The sequence below is a fragment of the Oncorhynchus masou genome, chromosome 2, assembly GCF_036934945.1.
Source record: "Oncorhynchus masou masou isolate Uvic2021 chromosome 2, UVic_Omas_1.1, whole genome shotgun sequence".
NCBI lineage: Eukaryota > Metazoa > Chordata > Actinopteri > Salmoniformes > Salmonidae > Oncorhynchus > Oncorhynchus masou.
The window spans coordinates 770,938-793,399 of NC_088213.1; the positions used below are offsets into that span (position 1 = coordinate 770,938).

The following is a 22,462-nucleotide window of genomic DNA, read 5'->3' on the forward strand; positions in this document are numbered from 1 at the left end:
AATCGGTCCGTTAATGAATAATGGGCCAGGTATATGAATCGGGCCGTTAATGAATAATGGGCCAGGTATATGAATCGGGTCGTTAATGAATAATGGGCCAGGTATATGAATCGGGCCGTTAATGAATAATGGGCCAGGTATATGAATCGGTCCGTTAATGAATAATGGGCCAGGTATATGAATCGGGTCGTTAATGAATAATGGGCCAGGTATATAAATCGGGCCGTTAATGAATAATGGGCCAGGTATATGAATCGGGCCGTTAATGAATAATGGGCCAGGTATATTAATCGGTCCGTTAATGAATAATGGGCCAGGTATATGAATTGGTACGTTAATGAATAATGGGCCAGGTATATGAATCGGGCCGTTAATGAATAATGGGCCAGGTATATGAATCGGTCCGTTAATGAATAATGGGCCAGGTATATGAATCGGGCCGTTAATGAATAATGGGCCAGGTATATGAATCGGGCCGTTAATGAATAATGGGCCAGGTATATGAATCAGGCCGTTAATGAATAATGGGCCAGGTATATGAATCGGGCCGTTAATGAATAATGGGCCAGATATATGAATCGGTCCGTTAATGAATAATGGGCCAGGTATATGAATCGGGTCGTTAATGAATAATGGGCCAGGTATATGAATCGGGCCTTTAATGAATAATGGGCCAGGTATATGAATCGGGCCGCTAATGAATAATGGGCCAGGTAAAAGAACCGGGTCGTTAATGAATAATGGGCCAGGTATATGAATCGGGCCGTTAATGAATAATGGGCCAGATATATGAATCGGGTCGTTAATGAATAATGGGCCAGGTATATGAATCGGGCCGTTAATGAATAATGGGCCAGGTATATGAATAAATGGGCCAGGTATATGAATCGGGCCGTTAATGAATAATGGGCCAGGTATATGAATCGGTCCGTTAATGAATAATGGGCCAGGTATATGAATCGGGCCGTTAATGAATAATGGGCCAGGTATATGAATCGGGCCGTTAATGAATAATGGGCCAGGTATATGAATCGGGCCGTTAATGAATAATGGGCCAGGTATATGAATCGGGTCGTTAATGAATAATGGGCCAGGTATATAAATCGGGCCGTTAATGAATAATGGGCCAGGTATATGAATCGGGCCATTAATGAATAATGGGCCAGGTATATGAATCGGTCCGTTAATGAATAATGGGCCAGGTATATGAATCGGGCCGTTATAGAATAATGGGCCAGGTATATGAATCGGTCCGTTAATGAATAATGGGCCAGGTATATGAATCGGGCGTTAATGAATAATGGGCCAGGTATATGAATCGGTCCGTTAATGAATAATGGGCCAGGTATATGAATCGGGCTGTTAATGAATAATGGGCCAGGTATATGAATCGGGCCGTTAATGAATAATGGGCCAGGTATATGAATCGGGCCGTTAATGAATAATGGGCCAGGTATATGAATCGGTCCGTTAATGAATAATGGGCCAGGTATATGAATTGGGCTGTTAATGAATAATGGGCCAGGTATATGAATCGGGCCGTTAATGAATAATGGGCCAGGTATATGAATCGGGCCGTTAATGAATAATGGGCCAGGTATATGAAGGTTAACATTATGACCAGGATCATGTATTACCATCTGCAGGTGCTTCCAGAGGTCCTGGTAAACCGTGTTGCTGTACTTGAATGTATTCAGATACGTCTGTGGAGAGATCAGGTCACATTTCAGCTTCAAAATATCAAATCACTTCTCTTTCAGTCGGTCACTCTGTATAATCATTTATTTAACCTTTATTTAACTAGACAAGTCAGTTATTTTCAATGACGGCCAACACAGGCCAAACCCGGATAACGCTAGGCCAATTGTACTCCGCCCTATGGTACTCTCAATCACAGCCAGTTGGGATACAGCCTGGATTTGAACCTAGCACTGAGATGCAGTGCCATGGGGCTCCCGAGTGGCGCAGCGGTCTGAGATGACACCATGGGGAGTGAACGACCAATCACATTCACCTGAAGAAAACAAAGACATGCCCAATGGGACAATGAATGCAAAGCCTCGGATGCCCACCTTCCTGGCTATGATGTTCATTTACTCAAGTCTCCGCTCTTCAGCTCGCCTGAAGGAGACCGTGTCACACAATTTACAAAAACTACTGGATTCGGCTACGACCCACACAAGTGGCTCAGGTAGTGCAGCTCATCCAGGATGGCACATCAATGCGAGCTGTGGCAAGAAGGTTTGCTGTGTCTGTCAGCGTAGTGTCCAGAGCATGGAGGCGCTACCAGGAGACAGGCCAGTACATCAGGAGATGTGGAGGAGGCCGTAGGAGGGCAACAACCCAGCAGCAAGACCGCTACCTCCACCTTTGTGCAAGGAGGAGCAAGAGGTGCACTGCAAGTGCCCTGCAAAATGACCTCCAGCAGGCCACAAATGTGCATGTGTCTGCTCAAACAGTCAGAAACAGACTCCATGAGGGTGGTATGAGGGCCCGACGTCCACAGTTGGGGGTTGTGCTTACAGCCCAACACCGTGCAGGACGTTTGACATTTGCCAGAGAACACCAAGATTGGCAAAATTCGCCACTGGCGCCCTGTGCTCTTCGCGGATGAAAGCAGGTTCACACTGAGCACGTGACAGACGTGACAGAGTTTGGAGACGCCGTGGAGAACGTTCTGCTGCCTGCAACATCCTTCAGCATGACCGGTTTGGCGGTGGGTCAGTCATGGTGTGGGGTGGCATTTCTCTGGGGGGCCGCACAGCCCTCCATGTGCTCGCCAGAGGTAGCTTGACTGCCATAAGGTACTGAGATGAGATCCTCAGACCCCTTGTGAGACCATATGCTGGTGCGGTTGGCCCTGGATTCCTCCTAATGCAAGACAATGCTAGACCTCATGTGACTGGAGTGTGTCAGCAGTTCCTGCAAGAGGAAGGCATTGATGCTATTGACTGGCCTGCCCGTTCCCCAGACCTGAATCCAATTGAGACATCTGGGACATCATGTCTCGCTCCATCCACCAACGCCACGTTGCACCACAGACTGTCCAGGAGTTGGCGGATGCTTTAGTCCAGGTCTGGGAGGAGATCCCTCAGGAGACCATCCGTCACCTCATCAGGAGCATGCCCAGGTGTTGTAGGGAGGTCATACAGGCACGTGGAGGCCACACATACTACTGAACCTCATTTTGACTTGTTTTATTAAGGACATTACATCAAAGTTGGGTCAGCCTGTAGTGTGGTTTTCCACTTTCATTTTGAGTGTGACTCCAAATCCAGACCTCCATGGGTTGATAAATGTGATTTCCATTGATAATTTCTGCGTGATTTTGTTGTCAGCACATTCAACTATGTAAAAAAAAAGTATTTAATAATAATATTTCATTCATTCAGATCTAGGATGTGTTATTTTAGTGTTCCCTTTATTTTGTTGAGCAGTGCATATATATCTACACAAAATGATGTGGAACAAAATATAGTAATTCGCCACTTAAAAAAACAATTTTAGAACAAAGGGTGTAACGTAACAAATGTGGAAAAAGTAAAAGGGTTCTGAAAACTTTCCGAATGCACTGCTTGTTGAGTCCCAACCAAATTCTTGAGATGAAAGTGATAAACTTATCACATTACTCACACTAAGTCCTCGGGCGAATACCGGCTCTGTCAAGAACTCAGACAGCATCCTCAGAACTGCAGCTCCCTAGGAGGAAGAGAACACAGGATATAAGAAATAAAACCTTTGACTTGTCATGGCCCAGTCTGCCACGCTCGCCTGAATCAAAATCCCTAAGGGAAATGCAGACAGAAGATCATTTAATTTCCTTGAGGACATGTGACATTTGCTATTTCAAAGTAATTCCGATTATTTTATTTCAAGTTGACTAAAAACCAGATGATTTTGACCCAGGTGATTTTGACCCTGGTGATTCTGACCCAGGTGATTTTGACCCTGGTGATTTTGACCCAGGTGAATTTGACTTTGGTGATTCTGACCCTGGTGATTTTGACCCAGGTGATTTTGACCCTGGTGATTTTGACCCAGGTGATTTTGACCCAGGTGATTTTGACCATGGTGATTGTAACCCAGGTGATTCTGACCCAGGTGATTTTGACCCAGGTGATTTTGACCCAGGTGATTCTGACCCAGGTGGGTTTGACCCAGGTGATTTTGACCCAGCTAATGTGGCATGCTGTGAAGCCAGTAGTTTGCCAGTAAGAGGTGTGATTAGAAGCATACCTTGCTGTAGGTGATGGTGTCAAACAGTTCACTGATCTGTGCAGGCCTCATGATGTCTTCCTCCTTAGCAGAGAGAGGGTGAGAGGAGGCCAGCGCGTCTACAGACATCGCCCCATGCACCTCCTTCAGCACTATCAGGTCTGTCTGTGGAGACATCAGGCCTTTGCTTTTAACCGTTCACTTGTACCGGCAGATGGAATTTGGAGAGCAGATTTCTTTGTGGGTTAAATCCATGAGAAAAGGTATATTTGGAGAGCAGATTTCTTTGTGGGTTAAATCCCTGAGAAAAGGTATATTTGGAGAGCTGTGCAACAGTTCAAGTTGTAATGTACATGTTTTATCTCAAGTCAAGGTAGGAGTCACTCAGATATGATGAAAAGAAAGACTCACTACGTTCCACGTGGGTTCAGCAGAGTTGGCCCCCAGATACGAGACGTAGGAGGCAAAACCCTCGTTGAGCCACAGGTCATTCCACCACTTCATGGTCACCAGGTTACCAAACCACTGTGGACACATAAACCTTATTCAGACAGCGGCATAGAGGGACACAGGGTGCAGAGAGGGACACAGGGTGCAGAGAGGGACACAGGGTGCAGAGAGGGACACATGGTGCAGAGAGGGACACAGGGTGCAGAGAGGGACACAGGGTGCAGAGAGGGACACAGGGTGCAGAGAGGGACACAGGGTGCAGAGAGGGACACAGGATGCAGAGACAGTCACATGGTGCAGAGAGGGACACAGGGTGCAGAGAGGGACACAGGGTGCAGAGAGGGACACAGGGTGCAGAGAGGGACACATGGTGCAGAGAGGGACACAGGGTGCAGAGAGGGACACAGGGTGCAGAGAGGGACACAGGGTGCAGAGAGGGACACAGGGTGCAGAGAGGGACACAGGGTGCAGAGAGGGACACAGGGTGCAGAGAGGGACACAGGGTGCAGAGAGGGACACATGGTGCAGAGAGGGACACAGGGTGCAGAGAGGGACACAGGGTGCAGAGAGGGACACAGGGTGCAGAGAGGGACACAGGGTGCAGAGAGGGACACAGGGTGCAGAGAGGGACACAGGGTGCAGAGAGGGACACAGGGTGCAGAGAGGGACAGGACGCAGGCAGCCAGTTGCAGCCTCTCAGTATATTATAGTATTGACTGTAATACAGCCTCTCAGTATATTATAGTATTGACTGTAATACAGCCTCTCAGTATATTATAGTATTTACTGTAATACAGACCAGGCAGCCAGCTGCATCCTCTCATTATATTATAGTGTTGACTATAATACAGCCTCTCAGTATATTATAGTATTGATTGTAATACAGACCAGGCAGCCAGTTGCAGCCTCTCAGTATATTATAGTATTGACTGTAATACAGCCTCTCAGTATATTATAGTATTGACTGTAATACAGACCAGGGGAGCCAGCTGTTTTCTCTCAGTATAGTATAGTATTGACTGTAATACAGCCTCTCAGTATATTATAGTATTGACTGTAATACAGCCTCTCAGTATATTATAGTATTGACTGTAATACAGACCAGGCAGCCAGTTGCAGCCTCTCAGTATATTATAGTATTGACTGTAATACAGCCTCTCAGTATATATTAGTATTGACTGTAATACAGACCAGGCAGCCAGTTGCAGCCTCTCAGTATATTATAGCGTTGACTGTAATACAGCCTCTCAGTATATTATAGTATTGACTGTAATACAGACCAGGCAGCCAGCAGCAGCCTCTCAGTATATTATAGTATTGACTGTAATACAGCCTCTCAGTATATTATAGTATTGACTGTAATACAGCCTCTCAGTATATTATAGTATTGACTGTAATACAGCCTCTCAGTATATTATAGTATTGACTGTAATACAGACCAGGCAGCCAGCAGCAGCCTCTCAGTATATTATAGTATTGACTGTAATACAGACCAGGCAGCCAGCTGCATCCTCTCAGTATATTATAGTATTGACTGTAATACAGCCTCTCAGTATATTATAGTATTGACTGTAATACAGCCTCTCAGTATATTATAGTATTGACTGTAATACAGCCTCTCAGTATATTATAGTATTGACTGTAATACAGACCAGGGGAGCCAGCTGCATCCTCTCAGTATATTATAGAATTGACTGTAATACAGCCTCTCAGTATATTATAGTATTGACTGTAATACAGACCAGGCAGCCAGCAGCAGCCTCTCAGTATATTATAGTATTGACTGTAATACAGCCTCTCAGTATATTATAGTATTGACTGTAATACAGCCTCTCAGTATATTATAGTATTGACTGTAATACAGACCAGGCAGCCAGCAGCAGCCTCTCAGTATATTATAGTATTGACTGTAATACAGCCTCTCAGTATATTATAGTATTGACTGTAATACAGACCAGGGGAGCCAGCTGCATCCTCTCAGTATTTTATAGTATTGACTGTAATACAGCCTCTCAGTATATTATAGTATTTACTGTAATACAGACCAGGCAGCCAGCTGCATCCTCTCAGTATATTATAGTATTGACTGTAATACAGCCTCTCAGTATATTATAGTATTGACTGTAATACAGCCTCTCAGTATATTATAGTATTGACTGTAATACAGCCTCTCAGTATATTATAGTATTGACTGTAATACAGCCTCTCAGTATATTATAGTATTGACTGTAATACAGACCTGGCAGCCAGCAGCAGCCTCTCAGTATATTATAGTATTGACTGTAATACAGCCTCTCAGTATATTATAGTATTGACTGTAATACAGCCTCTCAGTATATTATAGTATTGACTGTAATACAGCCTCTCAGTATATTATAGTATTGACTGTAATACAGACCAGGCAGCCAGCAGCAGCCTCTCAGTATATTATAGCGTTGACTGTAATACAGCCTCTCAGTATATTATAGTATTGACTGTAATACAGACCAGGCAGCCAGTTGCAGCCTCTCAGTATATTATAGTATTGACTGTAATACAGCCTCTCAGTATATTATAGTATTGACTGTAATACAGCCTCTCAGTATATTATAGTATTGACTGTAATACAGACCAGGCAGCCAGTTGCAGCCTCTCAGTATATTTTAGTATTGACTGTAATACAGCCTCTCAGTATATTATAGTATTTACTGTAATACATCCTCTCAGTATATTATAGTATTGACTGTAATACAGCCTCTCAGTATATTGTAGTATTGACTGTAATACAGCCTCTCAGTATATTATAGTATTGACTGTAATACAGCCTCTCAGTATATTATAGTGTTGACTGTAATACAGCCTCTCAGTATATTATAGTATTGACTGTAATACAGACCAGGCAGCCAGCTGCATCCTCTCAGTATATTATAGTATTGACTGTAATACAGCCTCTCAGTATATTATAGTATTGACTGTAATACAGCCTCTCAGTATATTATAGTATTGACTGTAATACAGCCTCTCAGTATATTATAGTATTGACTGTAATACAGACCAGGGGAGCCAGCTGCATCCTCTCAGTATATTATAGTATTGACTGTAATACAGACCAGGCAGCCAGCAGCAGCCTCTCAGTATATTATAGTATTGACTGTAATACAGCCTCTCAGTATATTATAGTATTGACTGTAATACAGACCAGGGGAGCCAGCTGCATTCTCTCAGTATATTATAGTATTGACTGTAATACAGCCTCTCAGTATATTATATCAGATTGTGTGGGTAGTAATATGGGTAGTAATATCCCACTTAGCAGACGCTTTTGTCCAAAGCGACTTACAAGTCGGCTGGGGCCACTACTTTTACATATGGGTGGCCCTACCGGGAATCGAACCCACGACGCTTGGCGTTGCAAGCGCCATGCTCTACCGACTGAGCCACACAGGACTGTAATACAGCCTCTCAGTATATTATAGTATTATAGTATTGACTGTAATACAGACCAGGCAGCCAGCAGCAGCCTCTCAGTATATTATAGTATTGACTGTAATACAGCCTCTCAGTATATTATAGTATTGACTGTAATACAGCCTCTCAGTATATTATAGTATTGACTGTAATACAGCCTCTCAGTATATTATAGTATTGACTGTAATACAGCCTCTCAGTATATTATAGTATTGACTGTAATACAGACCAGGCAGCCAGCTGCATCCTCTCAGTATATTATAGTATTGACTGTAATACAGCCTCTCAGTATATTATAGTATTGACTGTAATACAGACCAGGCAGCCAGCAGCAGCCTCTCAGTATATTGTAGTATTGACTGTAATACAGACCATGTGAGCCAGTTCATGAGAGATGACCGTAGCGATCCACTCTTTGTCTCCATTGGACGAGCTGGCAGGGTTGTAGAGCAGGGCTGTCTCTCTGTAGGTGATCAGACCCCAGTTCTCCATGGCTCCAGCACTGAAGTCAGGCAGAGCTATCTGGTCTACAGAATAAAGGAGCTGACACATCCATTACAGCACTTAACAATGGTGTGAGTCTCAAATGGTGTCCTATTCCCTATATAGTGCACTACTTTAGCCTAGAGGCCTATGGGCCCTGGTCAAAGGTAGGGTCACTCCAAAGGGAATATGGTGCCATGTGGGACCCATTAGGAATCTCTCTTCAACAACAGACAGGGAATCCGAGAGGAAGCGTATTACCTGATTTGGTCAGAGGATAGCTTGAGCTGTAGTAGTTTTCAAAGAACTCCAGGATTGGTCCAGTTTTTTCGAGGGCGTAATCTCCCTGGCCCTCAGCAATGGCCTGTTTACGAGCCCAAATCCTGATCTGGAAAATAAAGACACGTTTTCCCTCATGAGATCCTGTACCCTGGGGCCTCGTTTATAAAACCTCCTGTACCCTGGGGCCTCGTTTATAAAACATCCTGTACCCTGGGCCTCGTTTATAAAACATCATGTACCCTGGGGCCTCGTTTATAAAACATCCTGTACCCTGGGGCCTCGTTTATAAAACATCCTGTACCCTGGGCCTCATTTATAAAACATCCTGTACCCTGGGCCTCGTTTATAAAACATCCTGTACCCTGGGCCTCGTTTATAAAACATCCTGTACCCTGGGGTATCATTTATAAAACATCCTGTACCCTGGGGCCTCATTTATAAAACATCCTGTACCCTGGGCCTCATTTATAAAACATCCTGTACCCTGGGCCTCATTTATAAAACATCCTGTACCCTGGGGCCTCATTTATAAAACATCCTGTACCCTGGGCCTCATTTATAAAACATCCTGTACCCTGGGCCTCATTTATAAAACATCCTGTACCCTGGGGTATCATTTATAAAACATCCTGTACCCTGGGCCTCGTTTATAAAACATCCTGTACCCTGGGCCTCATTTATAAAACATCCTGTACCCTGTGGCCTCGTTTATAAAACATCCTGTACCCTGTGGCCTCGTTTATAAAACATCCTGTACCCTGGGCCTCGTTTATAAAACATCCTGTACCCTGGGCCTCGTTTATAAAACATCCTGTACCCTGGGGCCTCGTTTATAAAACATCCTGTACCCTGGGGTATCATTTATAAAACATCCTGTACCCTGGGGTATCATTTATAAAACATCCTGTACCCTGGGCCTCATTTATAAAACATCCTGTACCCTGGGGTATCATTTATAAAACATCCTGTACCCTGGGCCTCGTTTATAAAACATCCTGTACCCTGGGGCCTCGTTTATAAAACATCCTGTACCCTGGGGTATCATTTATAAAACATCCTGTACCCTGGGCCTCATTTATAAAACATCCTGTACCCTGGGGTATCATTTATAAAACATCCTGTACCCTGGGGCCTCATTTATAAAACATCCTGTACCCTGGGGCCTCATTTATAAAACATCATGTACCCTGGGGCCTCATTTATAAAACATCCTGTACCCTGGGCCTCATTTATAAAACATCCTGTACCCTGGGGCCTCATTTATAAAACATCCTGTACCCTGGGCCTCGTTTATAAAACATCCTGTACCCTGGGGCCTCGTTTATAAAACATCCTGTACCCTGGGGTATCATTTATAAAACATCCTGTACCCTGGGGTATCATTTATAAAACATCCTGTACCCTGGGCCTCATTTATAAAACATCCTGTACCCTGGGCCTCATTTATAAAACATCCTGTACCCTGGGCCTCATTTATAAAACATCCTGTACCCTGGGCCTCATTTATAAAACATCATGTACCCTGGGGCCTCATTTATAAAACATCCTGTACCCTGGGGCCTCATTTATAAAACATCCTGTACCCTGGGCCTCATTTATAAAACATCCTGTACCCTGGGGTATCATTTATAAAACATCCTGTACCCTGGGCCTCATTTATAAAACATCCTGTACCCTGGGGCCTCATTTATAAAACATCCTGTACCCTGGGGCCTCGTTTATAAAACATCCTGTACCCTGGGGCCTCATTTATAAAACATCCTGTACCCTGGGCCTCATTTATAAAACATCCTGTACCCTGGGGCCTCGTTTATAAAACATCCTGTACCCTGGGCCTCGTTTATAAAACATCCTGTACCCTGGGGTATCATTTATAAAACATCCTGTACCCTGGGGTATCATTTATAAAACATCCTGTACCCTGGGGCCTCGTTTATAAAACATCCTGTACCCTGGGCCTCATTTATAAAACATCCTGTACCCTGGGCCTCGTTTATAAAACATCCTGTACCCTGGGCCTCGTTTATAAAACATCCTGTACCCTGGGGCCTCGTTTATAAAACATCCTGTACCCTGGGCCTCGTTTATAAAACATCCTGTACCCTGGGGTATCATTTATAAAACATCCTGTACCCTGGGCCTCGTTTATAAAACATCCTGTACCCTGGGCCTCATTTATAAAACATCCTGTACCCTGTGGCCTCATTTATAAAACATCCTGTACCCTGGGGCCTCATTTATAAAACATCCTGTACCCTGGGCCTCATTTATAAAACATCATGTACCCTGGGGCCTCATTTATAAAACATCCTGTACCCTGGGGCCTCGTTTATAAAACATCCTGTACCCTGGGGTATCATTTATAAAACATCATGTACCCTGGGGCCTCATTTATAAAACATCCTGTACCCTGGGGCCTCGTTTATAAAACATCCTGTACCCTGGGGTATCATTTATAAAACATCCTGTACCCTGGGGTATCATTTATAAAACATCCTGTACCCTGGGGCCTCGTTTATAAAACATCCTGTACCCTGGGCCTCGTTTATAAAACATCCTGTACCCTGGGCCTCGTTTATAAAACATCCTGTACCCTGGGGCCTCGTTTATAAAACATCCTGTACCCTGGGCCTCGTTTATAAAACATCCTGTACCCTGGGGCCTCATTTATAAAACATCCTGTACCCTGGGGCCTCATTTATAAAACATCCTGTACCCTGGGGCCTCATTTATAAAACATCCTGTACCCTGGGGTATCATTTATAAAACATCCTGTACCCTGGGGCCTCATTTATAAAACATCCTGTACCCTGGGGCCTCATTTATAAAACATCCTGTACCCTGGGGTATCATTTATAAAACATCCTGTACCCTGGGGTATCATTTATAAAACATCCTGTACCCTGGGCCTCATTTATAAAACATCCTGTACCCTGGGCCTCATTTATAAAACATCCTGTACCCTGGGGTATCATTTATAAAACATCCTGTACCCTGGGCCTCATTTATAAAACATCCTGTACCCTGGGGTATCATTTATAAAACATCCTGTACCCTGGGGCCTCATTTATAAAACATCCTGTACCCTGGGGCCTCGTTTATAAAACATCCTGTACCCTGGGCCTCATTTATAAAACATCCTGTACCCTGGGGTATCATTTATAAAACATCCTGTACCCTGGGGCCTCGTTTATAAAACATCCTGTACCCTGGGGCCTCGTTTATAAAACATCCTGTACCCTGGGGCCTCGTTTATAAAACATCCTGTACCCTGGGGCCTCATTTATAAAACATCCTGTACCCTGGGCCTCATTTATAAAACATCCTGTACCCTGGGGTATCATTTATAAAACATCCTGTACCCTGGGGCCTCGTTTATAAAACATCCTGTACCCTGGGGCCTCGTTTATAAAACATCCTGTACCCTGGGGCCTCATTTATAAAACATCCTGTACCCTGGGCCTCATTTATAAAACATCCTGTACCCTGGGGCCTCGTTTATAAAACATCATGTACCCTGGGGTATCATTTATAAAACATCCTGTACCCTGGGTATCATTTATAAAACATCCTGTACCCTGGGGTATCATTTATAAAACATCCTGTACCCTGTGGCCTCGTTTATAAAACATCCTGTACCCTGGGGCCTCGTTTATAAAACATCCTGTACCCTGGGCCTCATTTATAAAACATCCTGTACCCTGGGGTATCATTTATAAAACATCCTGTACCCTGGGGCCTCGTTTATAAAACATCCTGTACCCTGGGGCCTCGTTTATAAAACATCCTGTACCCTGGGGCCTCATTTATAAAACATCCTGTACCCTGGGCCTCATTTATAAAACATCCTGTACCCTGGGGCCTCGTTTATAAAACATCATGTACCCTGGGGTATCATTTATAAAACATCCTGTACCCTGGGTATCATTTATAAAACATCCTGTACCCTGGGGTATCATTTATAAAACATCCTGTACCCTGGGCCTCATTTATAAAACATCCTGTACCCTGGGGCCTCGTTTATAAAACATCCTGTACCCTGGGGTATCATTTATAAAACATCCTGTACCCTGGGGTATCATTTATAAAACATCCTGTACCCTGGGGCCTCATTTATAAAACATCCTGTACCCTGGGGCCTCGTTTATAAAACATCCTGTACCCTGGGGTATCATTTATAAAACATCCTGTACCCTGGGGCCTCATTTATAAAACATCCTGTACCCTGGGCCTCATTTATAAAACATCCTGTACCCTGGGCCTCATTTATAAAACATCCTGTACCCTGGGCCTCATTTATAAAACATCCTGTACCCTGGGCCTCATTTATAAAACATCCTGTACCCTGGGCCTCATTTATAAAACATCCTGTACCCTGGGGCCTCGTTTATAAAACATCCTGTACCCTGGGCCTCATTTATAAAACATCCTGTACCCTGGGCCTCATTTATAAAACATCCTGTACCTTGGGGCCTCGTTTATAAAACATCCTGTACCCTGGGCCTCGTTTATAAAACATCCTGTACCCTGGGGCCTCGTTTATAAAACATCCTGTACCCTGGGCCTCATTTATAAAACATCCTGTACCCTGGGGCCTCATTTATAAAACATCCTGTACCCTGGGGCCTCGTTTATAAAACATCCTGTACCCTGGGGCCTCGTTTATAAAACATCCTGTACCCTGGGGTATCATTTATAAAACATCCTGTACCCTGGGCCTCGTTTATAAAACATCCTGTACCCTGGGGTATCATTTATAAAACATCCTGTACCCTGGGGTATCATTTATAAAACATCATGTACCCTGGGGCCTCGTTTATAAAACATCCTGTACCCTGGGGCCTCATTTATAAAACATCCTGTACCCTGGGGCCTCGTTTATAAAACATCCTGTACCCTGGGGTATCATTTATAAAACATCATGTACCCTGGGGTATCATTTATAAAACATCATGTACCCTGGGGTATCATTTATAAAACATCCTGTACCCTGGGGTATCATTTATAAAACATCCTGTACCCTGGGCCTCATTTATAAAACATCCTGTACCCTGGGGCCTCATTTATAAAACATCCTGTACCCTGGGGCCTCATTTATAAAACATCCTGTACCCTGGGCCTCATTTATAAAACATCCTGTACCCTGGGCCTCATTTATAAAACATCCTGTACCCTGGGGCCTCGTTTATAAAACATCCTGTACCCTGGGCCTCATTTATAAAACATCCTGTACCCTGGGCCTCATTTATAAAACATCCTGTACCTTGGGGCCTCGTTTATAAAACATCCTGTACCCTGGGCCTCGTTTATAAAACATCCTGTACCCTGGGGCCTCGTTTATAAAACATCCTGTACCCTGGGCCTCATTTATAAAACATCCTGTACCCTGGGGCCTCATTTATAAAACATCCTGTACCCTGGGGCCTCGTTTATAAAACATCCTGTACCCTGGGGCCTCGTTTATAAAACATCCTGTACCCTGGGGTATCATTTATAAAACATCCTGTACCCTGGGCCTCGTTTATAAAACATCCTGTACCCTGGGGTATCATTTATAAAACATCCTGTACCCTGGGGTATCATTTATAAAACATCCTGTACCCTGGGCCTCGTTTATAAAACATCCTGTACCCTGGGGCCTCGTTTATAAAACATCCTGTACCCTGGGGTATCATTTATAAAACATCATGTACCCTGGGGCCTCATTTATAAAACATCCTGTACCCTGGGGCCTCATTTATAAAACATCCTGTACCCTGGGGCCTCATTTATAAAACATCCTGTACCCTGGGCCTCATTTATAAAACATCCTGTACCCTGGGCCTCATTTATAAAACATCCTGTACCCTGGGGCCTCGTTTATAAAACATCCTGTACCCTGGGGCCTCATTTATAAAACATCCTGTACCCTGGGCCTCATTTATAAAACATCCTGTACCTTGGGGCCTCGTTTATAAAACATCCTGTACCCTGGGGCCTCGTTTATAAAACATCCTGTACCCTGGGCCTCATTTATAAAACATCCTGTACCCTGGGGCCTCATTTATAAAACATCCTGTACCCTGGGGCCTCGTTTATAAAACATCCTGTACCCTGGGGCCTCGTTTATAAAACATCCTGTACCCTGGGGTATCATTTATAAAACATCCTGTACCCTGGGCCTCGTTTATAAAACATCCTGTACCCTGGGGTATCATTTATAAAACATCCTGTACCCTGGGGCCTCGTTTATAAAACATCCTGTACCCTGGGGCCTCATTTATAAAACATCCTGTACCCTGGGGTATCATTTATAAAACATCCTGTACCCTGGGCCTCGTTTATAAAACATCCTGTACCCTGGGCCTCATTTATAAAACATCCTGTACCCTGGGCCTCATTTATAAAACATCCTGTACCCTGGGGCCTCGTTTATAAAACATCCTGTACCCTGGGGCCTCATTTATAAAACATCCTGTACCCTGGGCCTCATTTATAAAACATCCTGTACCTTGGGGCCTCGTTTATAAAACATCCTGTACCCTGGGGCCTCGTTTATAAAACATCCTGTACCCTGGGCCTCATTTATAAAACATCCTGTACCCTGGGGCCTCATTTATAAAACATCCTGTACCCTGGGCCTCATTTATAAAACATCCTGTACCCTGGGCCTCATTTATAAAACATCCTGTACCCTGGGCCTCATTTATAAAACATCCTGTACCCTGGGGCCTCGTTTATAAAACATCCTGTACCCTGGGCCTCATTTATAAAACATCCTGTACCCTGGGCCTCATTTATAAAACATCCTGTACCTTGGGGCCTCGTTTATAAAACATCCTGTACCCTGGGCCTCGTTTATAAAACATCCTGTACCCTGGGGCCTCGTTTATAAAACATCCTGTACCCTGGGCCTCATTTATAAAACATCCTGTACCCTGGGGCCTCATTTATAAAACATCCTGTACCCTGGGGCCTCGTTTATAAAACATCCTGTACCCTGGGGCCTCGTTTATAAAACATCCTGTACCCTGGGGTATCATTTATAAAACATCCTGTACCCTGGGCCTCGTTTATAAAACATCCTGTACCCTGGGGTATCATTTATAAAACATCCTGTACCCTGGGGTATCATTTATAAAACATCATGTACCCTGGGGCCTCGTTTATAAAACATCCTGTACCCTGGGGCCTCATTTATAAAACATCCTGTACCCTGGGGCCTCGTTTATAAAACATCCTGTACCCTGGGGTATCATTTATAAAACATCATGTACCCTGGGGTATCATTTATAAAACATCATGTACCCTGGGGTATCATTTATAAAACATCCTGTACCCTGGGGTATCATTTATAAAACATCCTGTACCCTGGGCCTCATTTATAAAACATCCTGTACCCTGGGGCCTCATTTATAAAACATCCTGTACCCTGGGGCCTCATTTATAAAACATCCTGTACCCTGGGCCTCATTTATAAAACATCCTGTACCCTGGGCCTCATTTATAAAACATCCTGTACCCTGGGGCCTCGTTTATAAAACATCCTGTACCCTGGGCCTCATTTATAAAACATCCTGTACCCTGGGCCTCATTTATAAAACATCCTGTACCTTGGGGCCTCGTTTATAAAACATCCTGTACCCTGGGCCTCGTTTATAAAACATCCTGTACCCTGGGGCCTCGTTTATAAAACATCCTGTACCCTGGGCCTCATTTATAAAACATCCTGTACCCTGGGGCCTCATTTATAAAACATCCTGTACCCTGGGGCCTCGTTTATAAAACATCCTGTACCCTGGGGCCTCGTTTATAAAACATCCTGTACCCTGGGGTATCATTTATAAAACATCCTGTACCCTGGGCCTCGTTTATAAAACATCCTGTACCCTGGGGTATCATTTATAAAACATCCTGTACCCTGGGGTATCATTTATAAAACATCCTGTACCCTGGGCCTCGTTTATAAAACATCCTGTACCCTGGGGCCTCGTTTATAAAACATCCTGTACCCTGGGGTATCATTTATAAAACATCATGTACCCTGGGGCCTCATTTATAAAACATCCTGTACCCTGGGGCCTCATTTATAAAACATCCTGTACCCTGGGGCCTCATTTATAAAACATCCTGTACCCTGGGCCTCATTTATAAAACATCCTGTACCCTGGGCCTCATTTATAAAACATCCTGTACCCTGGGGCCTCGTTTATAAAACATCCTGTACCCTGGGGCCTCATTTATAAAACATCCTGTACCCTGGGCCTCATTTATAAAACATCCTGTACCTTGGGGCCTCGTTTATAAAACATCCTGTACCCTGGGGCCTCGTTTATAAAACATCCTGTACCCTGGGCCTCATTTATAAAACATCCTGTACCCTGGGGCCTCATTTATAAAACATCCTGTACCCTGGGGCCTCGTTTATAAAACATCCTGTACCCTGGGGCCTCGTTTATAAAACATCCTGTACCCTGGGGTATCATTTATAAAACATCCTGTACCCTGGGCCTCGTTTATAAAACATCCTGTACCCTGGGGTATCATTTATAAAACATCCTGTACCCTGGGGCCTCGTTTATAAAACATCCTGTACCCTGGGGCCTCATTTATAAAACATCCTGTACCCTGGGGTATCATTTATAAAACATCCTGTACCCTGGGCCTCGTTTATAAAACATCCTGTACCCTGGGCCTCATTTATAAAACATCCTGTACCCTGGGCCTCATTTATAAAACATCCTGTACCCTGGGGCCTCGTTTATAAAACATCCTGTACCCTGGGGCCTCATTTATAAAACATCCTGTACCCTGGGCCTCATTTATAAAACATCCTGTACCTTGGGGCCTCGTTTATAAAACATCCTGTACCCTGGGGCCTCGTTTATAAAACATCCTGTACCCTGGGCCTCATTTATAAAACATCCTGTACCCTGGGGCCTCATTTATAAAACATCCTGTACCCTGGGGCCTCGTTTATAAAACATCCTGTACCCTGGGGCCTCGTTTATAAAACATCCTGTACCCTGGGGTATCATTTATAAAACATCCTGTACCCTGGGCCTCGTTTATAAAACATCCTGTACCCTGGGGTATCATTTATAAAACATCCTGTACCCTGGGGCCTCGTTTATAAAACATCCTGTACCCTGGGGCCTCATTTATAAAACATCCTGTACCCTGGGGTATCATTTATAAAACATCCTGTACCCTGGGCCTCGTTTATAAAACATCCTGTACCCTGGGGCCTCATTTATAAAACATCCTGTACCCTGGGGCCTCGTTTATAAAACATCCTGTACCCTGGGGTATCATTTATAAAACATCATGTACCCTGGGGCCTCATTTATAAAACATCCTGTACCCTGGGGCCTCGTTTATAAAACATCCTGTACCCTGGGGTATCATTTATAAAACATCCTGTACCCTGGGGTATCATTTATAAAACATCCTGTACCCTGGGGCCTCGTTTATAAAACATCCTGTACCCTGGGCCTCGTTTATAAAACATCCTGTACCCTGGGCCTCATTTATAAAACATCCTGTACCCTGGGGCCTCGTTTATAAAACATCCTGTACCCTGGGCCTCGTTTATAAAACATCCTGTACCCTGGGGCCTCATTTATAAAACATCCTGTACCCTGGGGCCTCATTTATAAAACATCCTGTACCCTGGGGCCTCATTTATAAAACATCCTGTACCCTGGGGTATCATTTATAAAACATCCTGTACCCTGGGGCCTCATTTATAAAACATCCTGTACCCTGGGGCCTCATTTATAAAACATCCTGTACCCTGGGGTATCATTTATAAAACATCCTGTACCCTGGGGTATCATTTATAAAACATCCTGTACCCTGGGCCTCATTTATAAAACATCCTGTACCCTGGGCCTCATTTATAAAACATCCTGTACCCTGGGGTATCATTTATAAAACATCCTGTACCCTGGGCCTCATTTATAAAACATCCTGTACCCTGGGGTATCATTTATAAAACATCCTGTACCCTGGGGCCTCATTTATAAAACATCCTGTACCCTGGGGCCTCGTTTATAAAACATCCTGTACCCTGGGCCTCATTTATAAAATCCTGTACCCTGGGGTATCATTTATAAAACATCCTGTACCCTGGGGCCTCGTTTATAAAACATCCTGTACCCTGGGGCCTCGTTTATAAAACATCCTGTACCCTGGGGCCTCATTTATAAAACATCCTGTACCCTGGGCCTCATTTATAAAACATCCTGTACCCTGGGGTATCATTTATAAAACATCCTGTACCCTGGGGCCTCGTTTATAAAACATCCTGTACCCTGGGGCCTCGTTTATAAAACATCCTGTACCCTGGGGCCTCATTTATAAAACATCCTGTACCCTGGGCCTCATTTATAAAACATCCTGTACCCTGGGGCCTCGTTTATAAAACATCATGTACCCTGGGGTATCATTTATAAAACATCCTGTACCCTGGGTATCATTTATAAAACATCCTGTACCCTGGGGTATCATTTATAAAACATCCTGTACCCTGTGGCCTCGTTTATAAAACATCCTGTACCCTGGGGCCTCGTTTATAAAACATCCTGTACCCTGGGCCTCATTTATAAAACATCCTGTACCCTGGGGTATCATTTATAAAACATCCTGTACCCTGGGGCCTCGTTTATAAAACATCCTGTACCCTGGGGCCTCGTTTATAAAACATCCTGTACCCTGGGGCCTCATTTATAAAACATCCTGTACCCTGGGCCTCATTTATAAAACATCCTGTACCCTGGGGCCTCGTTTATAAAACATCATGTACCCTGGGGTATCATTTATAAAACATCCTGTACCCTGGGTATCATTTATAAAACATCCTGTACCCTGGGGTATCATTTATAAAACATCCTGTACCCTGGGCCTCATTTATAAAACATCCTGTACCCTGGGGCCTCGTTTATAAAACATCCTGTACCCTGGGGTATCATTTATAAAACATCCTGTACCCTGGGGTATCATTTATAAAACATCCTGTACCCTGGGGCCTCATTTATAAAACATCCTGTACCCTGGGGCCTCGTTTATAAAACATCCTGTACCCTGGGGTATCATTTATAAAACATCCTGTACCCTGGGGCCTCATTTATAAAACATCCTGTACCCTGGGCCTCATTTATAAAACATCCTGTACCCTGGGCCTCATTTATAAAACATCCTGTACCCTGGGCCTCATTTATAAAACATCCTGTACCCTGGGCCTCATTTATAAAACATCCTGTACCCTGGGCCTCATTTATAAAACATCCTGTACCCTGGGGCCTCGTTTATAAAACATCCTGTACCCTGGGCCTCATTTATAAAACATCCTGTACCCTGGGCCTCATTTATAAAACATCCTGTACCTTGGGGCCTCGTTTATAAAACATCCTGTACCCTGGGCCTCGTTTATAAAACATCCTGTACCCTGGGGCCTCGTTTATAAAACATCCTGTACCCTGGGCCTCATTTATAAAACATCCTGTACCCTGGGGCCTCATTTATAAAACATCCTGTACCCTGGGGCCTCGTTTATAAAACATCCTGTACCCTGGGGCCTCGTTTATAAAACATCCTGTACCCTGGGGTATCATTTATAAAACATCCTGTACCCTGGGCCTCGTTTATAAAACATCCTGTACCCTGGGGTATCATTTATAAAACATCCTGTACCCTGGGGTATCATTTATAAAACATCATGTACCCTGGGGCCTCGTTTATAAAACATCCTGTACCCTGGGGCCTCATTTATAAAACATCCTGTACCCTGGGGCCTCGTTTATAAAACATCCTGTACCCTGGGGTATCATTTATAAAACATCATGTACCCTGGGGTATCATTTATAAAACATCATGTACCCTGGGGTATCATTTATAAAACATCCTGTACCCTGGGGTATCATTTATAAAACATCCTGTACCCTGGTCCTCATTTATAAAACATCCTGTACCCTGGGGCCTCATTTATAAAACATCCTGTACCCTGGGGCCTCATTTATAAAACATCCTGTACCCTGGGCCTCATTTATAAAACATCCTGTACCCTGGGCCTCATTTATAAAACATCCTGTACCCTGGGGCCTCGTTTATAAAACATCCTGTACCCTGGGCCTCATTTATAAAACATCCTGTACCCTGGGCCTCATTTATAAAACATCCTGTACCTTGGGGCCTCGTTTATAAAACATCCTGTACCCTGGGCCTCGTTTATAAAACATCCTGTACCCTGGGGCCTCGTTTATAAAACATCCTGTACCCTGGGCCTCATTTATAAAACATCCTGTACCCTGGGGCCTCATTTATAAAACATCCTGTACCCTGGGGCCTCGTTTATAAAACATCCTGTACCCTGGGGCCTCGTTTATAAAACATCCTGTACCCTGGGGTATCATTTATAAAACATCCTGTACCCTGGGCCTCGTTTATAAAACATCCTGTACCCTGGGGTATCATTTATAAAACATCCTGTACCCTGGGGTATCATTTATAAAACATCCTGTACCCTGGGCCTCGTTTATAAAACATCCTGTACCCTGGGGCCTCGTTTATAAAACATCCTGTACCCTGGGGTATCATTTATAAAACATCATGTACCCTGGGGCCTCATTTATAAAACATCCTGTACCCTGGGGCCTCATTTATAAAACATCCTGTACCCTGGGGCCTCATTTATAAAACATCCTGTACCCTGGGCCTCATTTATAAAACATCCTGTACCCTGGGCCTCATTTATAAAACATCCTGTACCCTGGGGCCTCGTTTATAAAACATCCTGTACCCTGGGGCCTCATTTATAAAACATCCTGTACCCTGGGCCTCATTTATAAAACATCCTGTACCTTGGGGCCTCGTTTATAAAACATCCTGTACCCTGGGCCTCGTTTATAAAACATCCTGTACCCTGGGGCCTCGTTTATAAAACATCCTGTACCCTGGGCCTCATTTATAAAACATCCTGTACCCTGGGGCCTCATTTATAAAACATCCTGTACCCTGGGGCCTCGTTTATAAAACATCCTGTACCCTGGGGCCTCGTTTATAAAACATCCTGTACCCTGGGGTATCATTTATAAAACATCCTGTACCCTGGGCCTCGTTTATAAAACATCCTGTACCCTGGGGTATCATTTATAAAACATCCTGTACCCTGGGGCCTCGTTTATAAAACATCCTGTACCCTGGGGCCTCATTTATAAAACATCCTGTACCCTGGGGTATCATTTATAAAACATCCTGTACCCTGGGCCTCGTTTATAAAACATCCTGTACCCTGGGGCCTCATTTATAAAACATCCTGTACCCTGTGGCCTCATTTATAAAACATCCTCTACCCTGGGCCTCATTTATAAAACATCCTGTACCCTGGGGCCTCATTTATAAAACATCCTGTACCCTGGGGCCTCGTTTATAAAACATCCTGTACCCTGGGGCCTCATTTATAAAACATCCTGTACCCTGGGGTATCATTTATAAAACATCCTGTACCCTGGGCCTCGTTTATAAAACATCCTGTACCCTGGGGCCTCATTTATAAAACATCCTGTACCCTGTGGCCTCATTTATAAAACATCCTCTACCCTGGGCC

At 44.0% G+C, this 22,462-nt stretch overlaps 1 protein-coding gene across 1 annotated transcript in view; it reads right to left on the bottom strand.

Annotated features, from left to right (window-relative positions):
* Positions 1–22,462, bottom strand: part of LOC135554277 (aminopeptidase N-like) — an 88,415-nt gene that overhangs the window by 43,655 nt on the left and 22,298 nt on the right. The window contains exons 4-9 of the mRNA XM_064986480.1: positions 8,857–8,983; positions 8,485–8,639; positions 4,627–4,740; positions 4,237–4,380; positions 3,634–3,699; positions 1,638–1,703 (exon numbers count right to left, since the gene is read on the bottom strand). Of these exons, the coding sequence (XP_064842552.1) occupies positions 1,638–1,703; positions 3,634–3,699; positions 4,237–4,380; positions 4,627–4,740; positions 8,485–8,639; positions 8,857–8,983 (672 nt within the window). The remainder of the gene's footprint in view (positions 1–1,637; positions 1,704–3,633; positions 3,700–4,236; positions 4,381–4,626; positions 4,741–8,484; positions 8,640–8,856; positions 8,984–22,462) is intronic.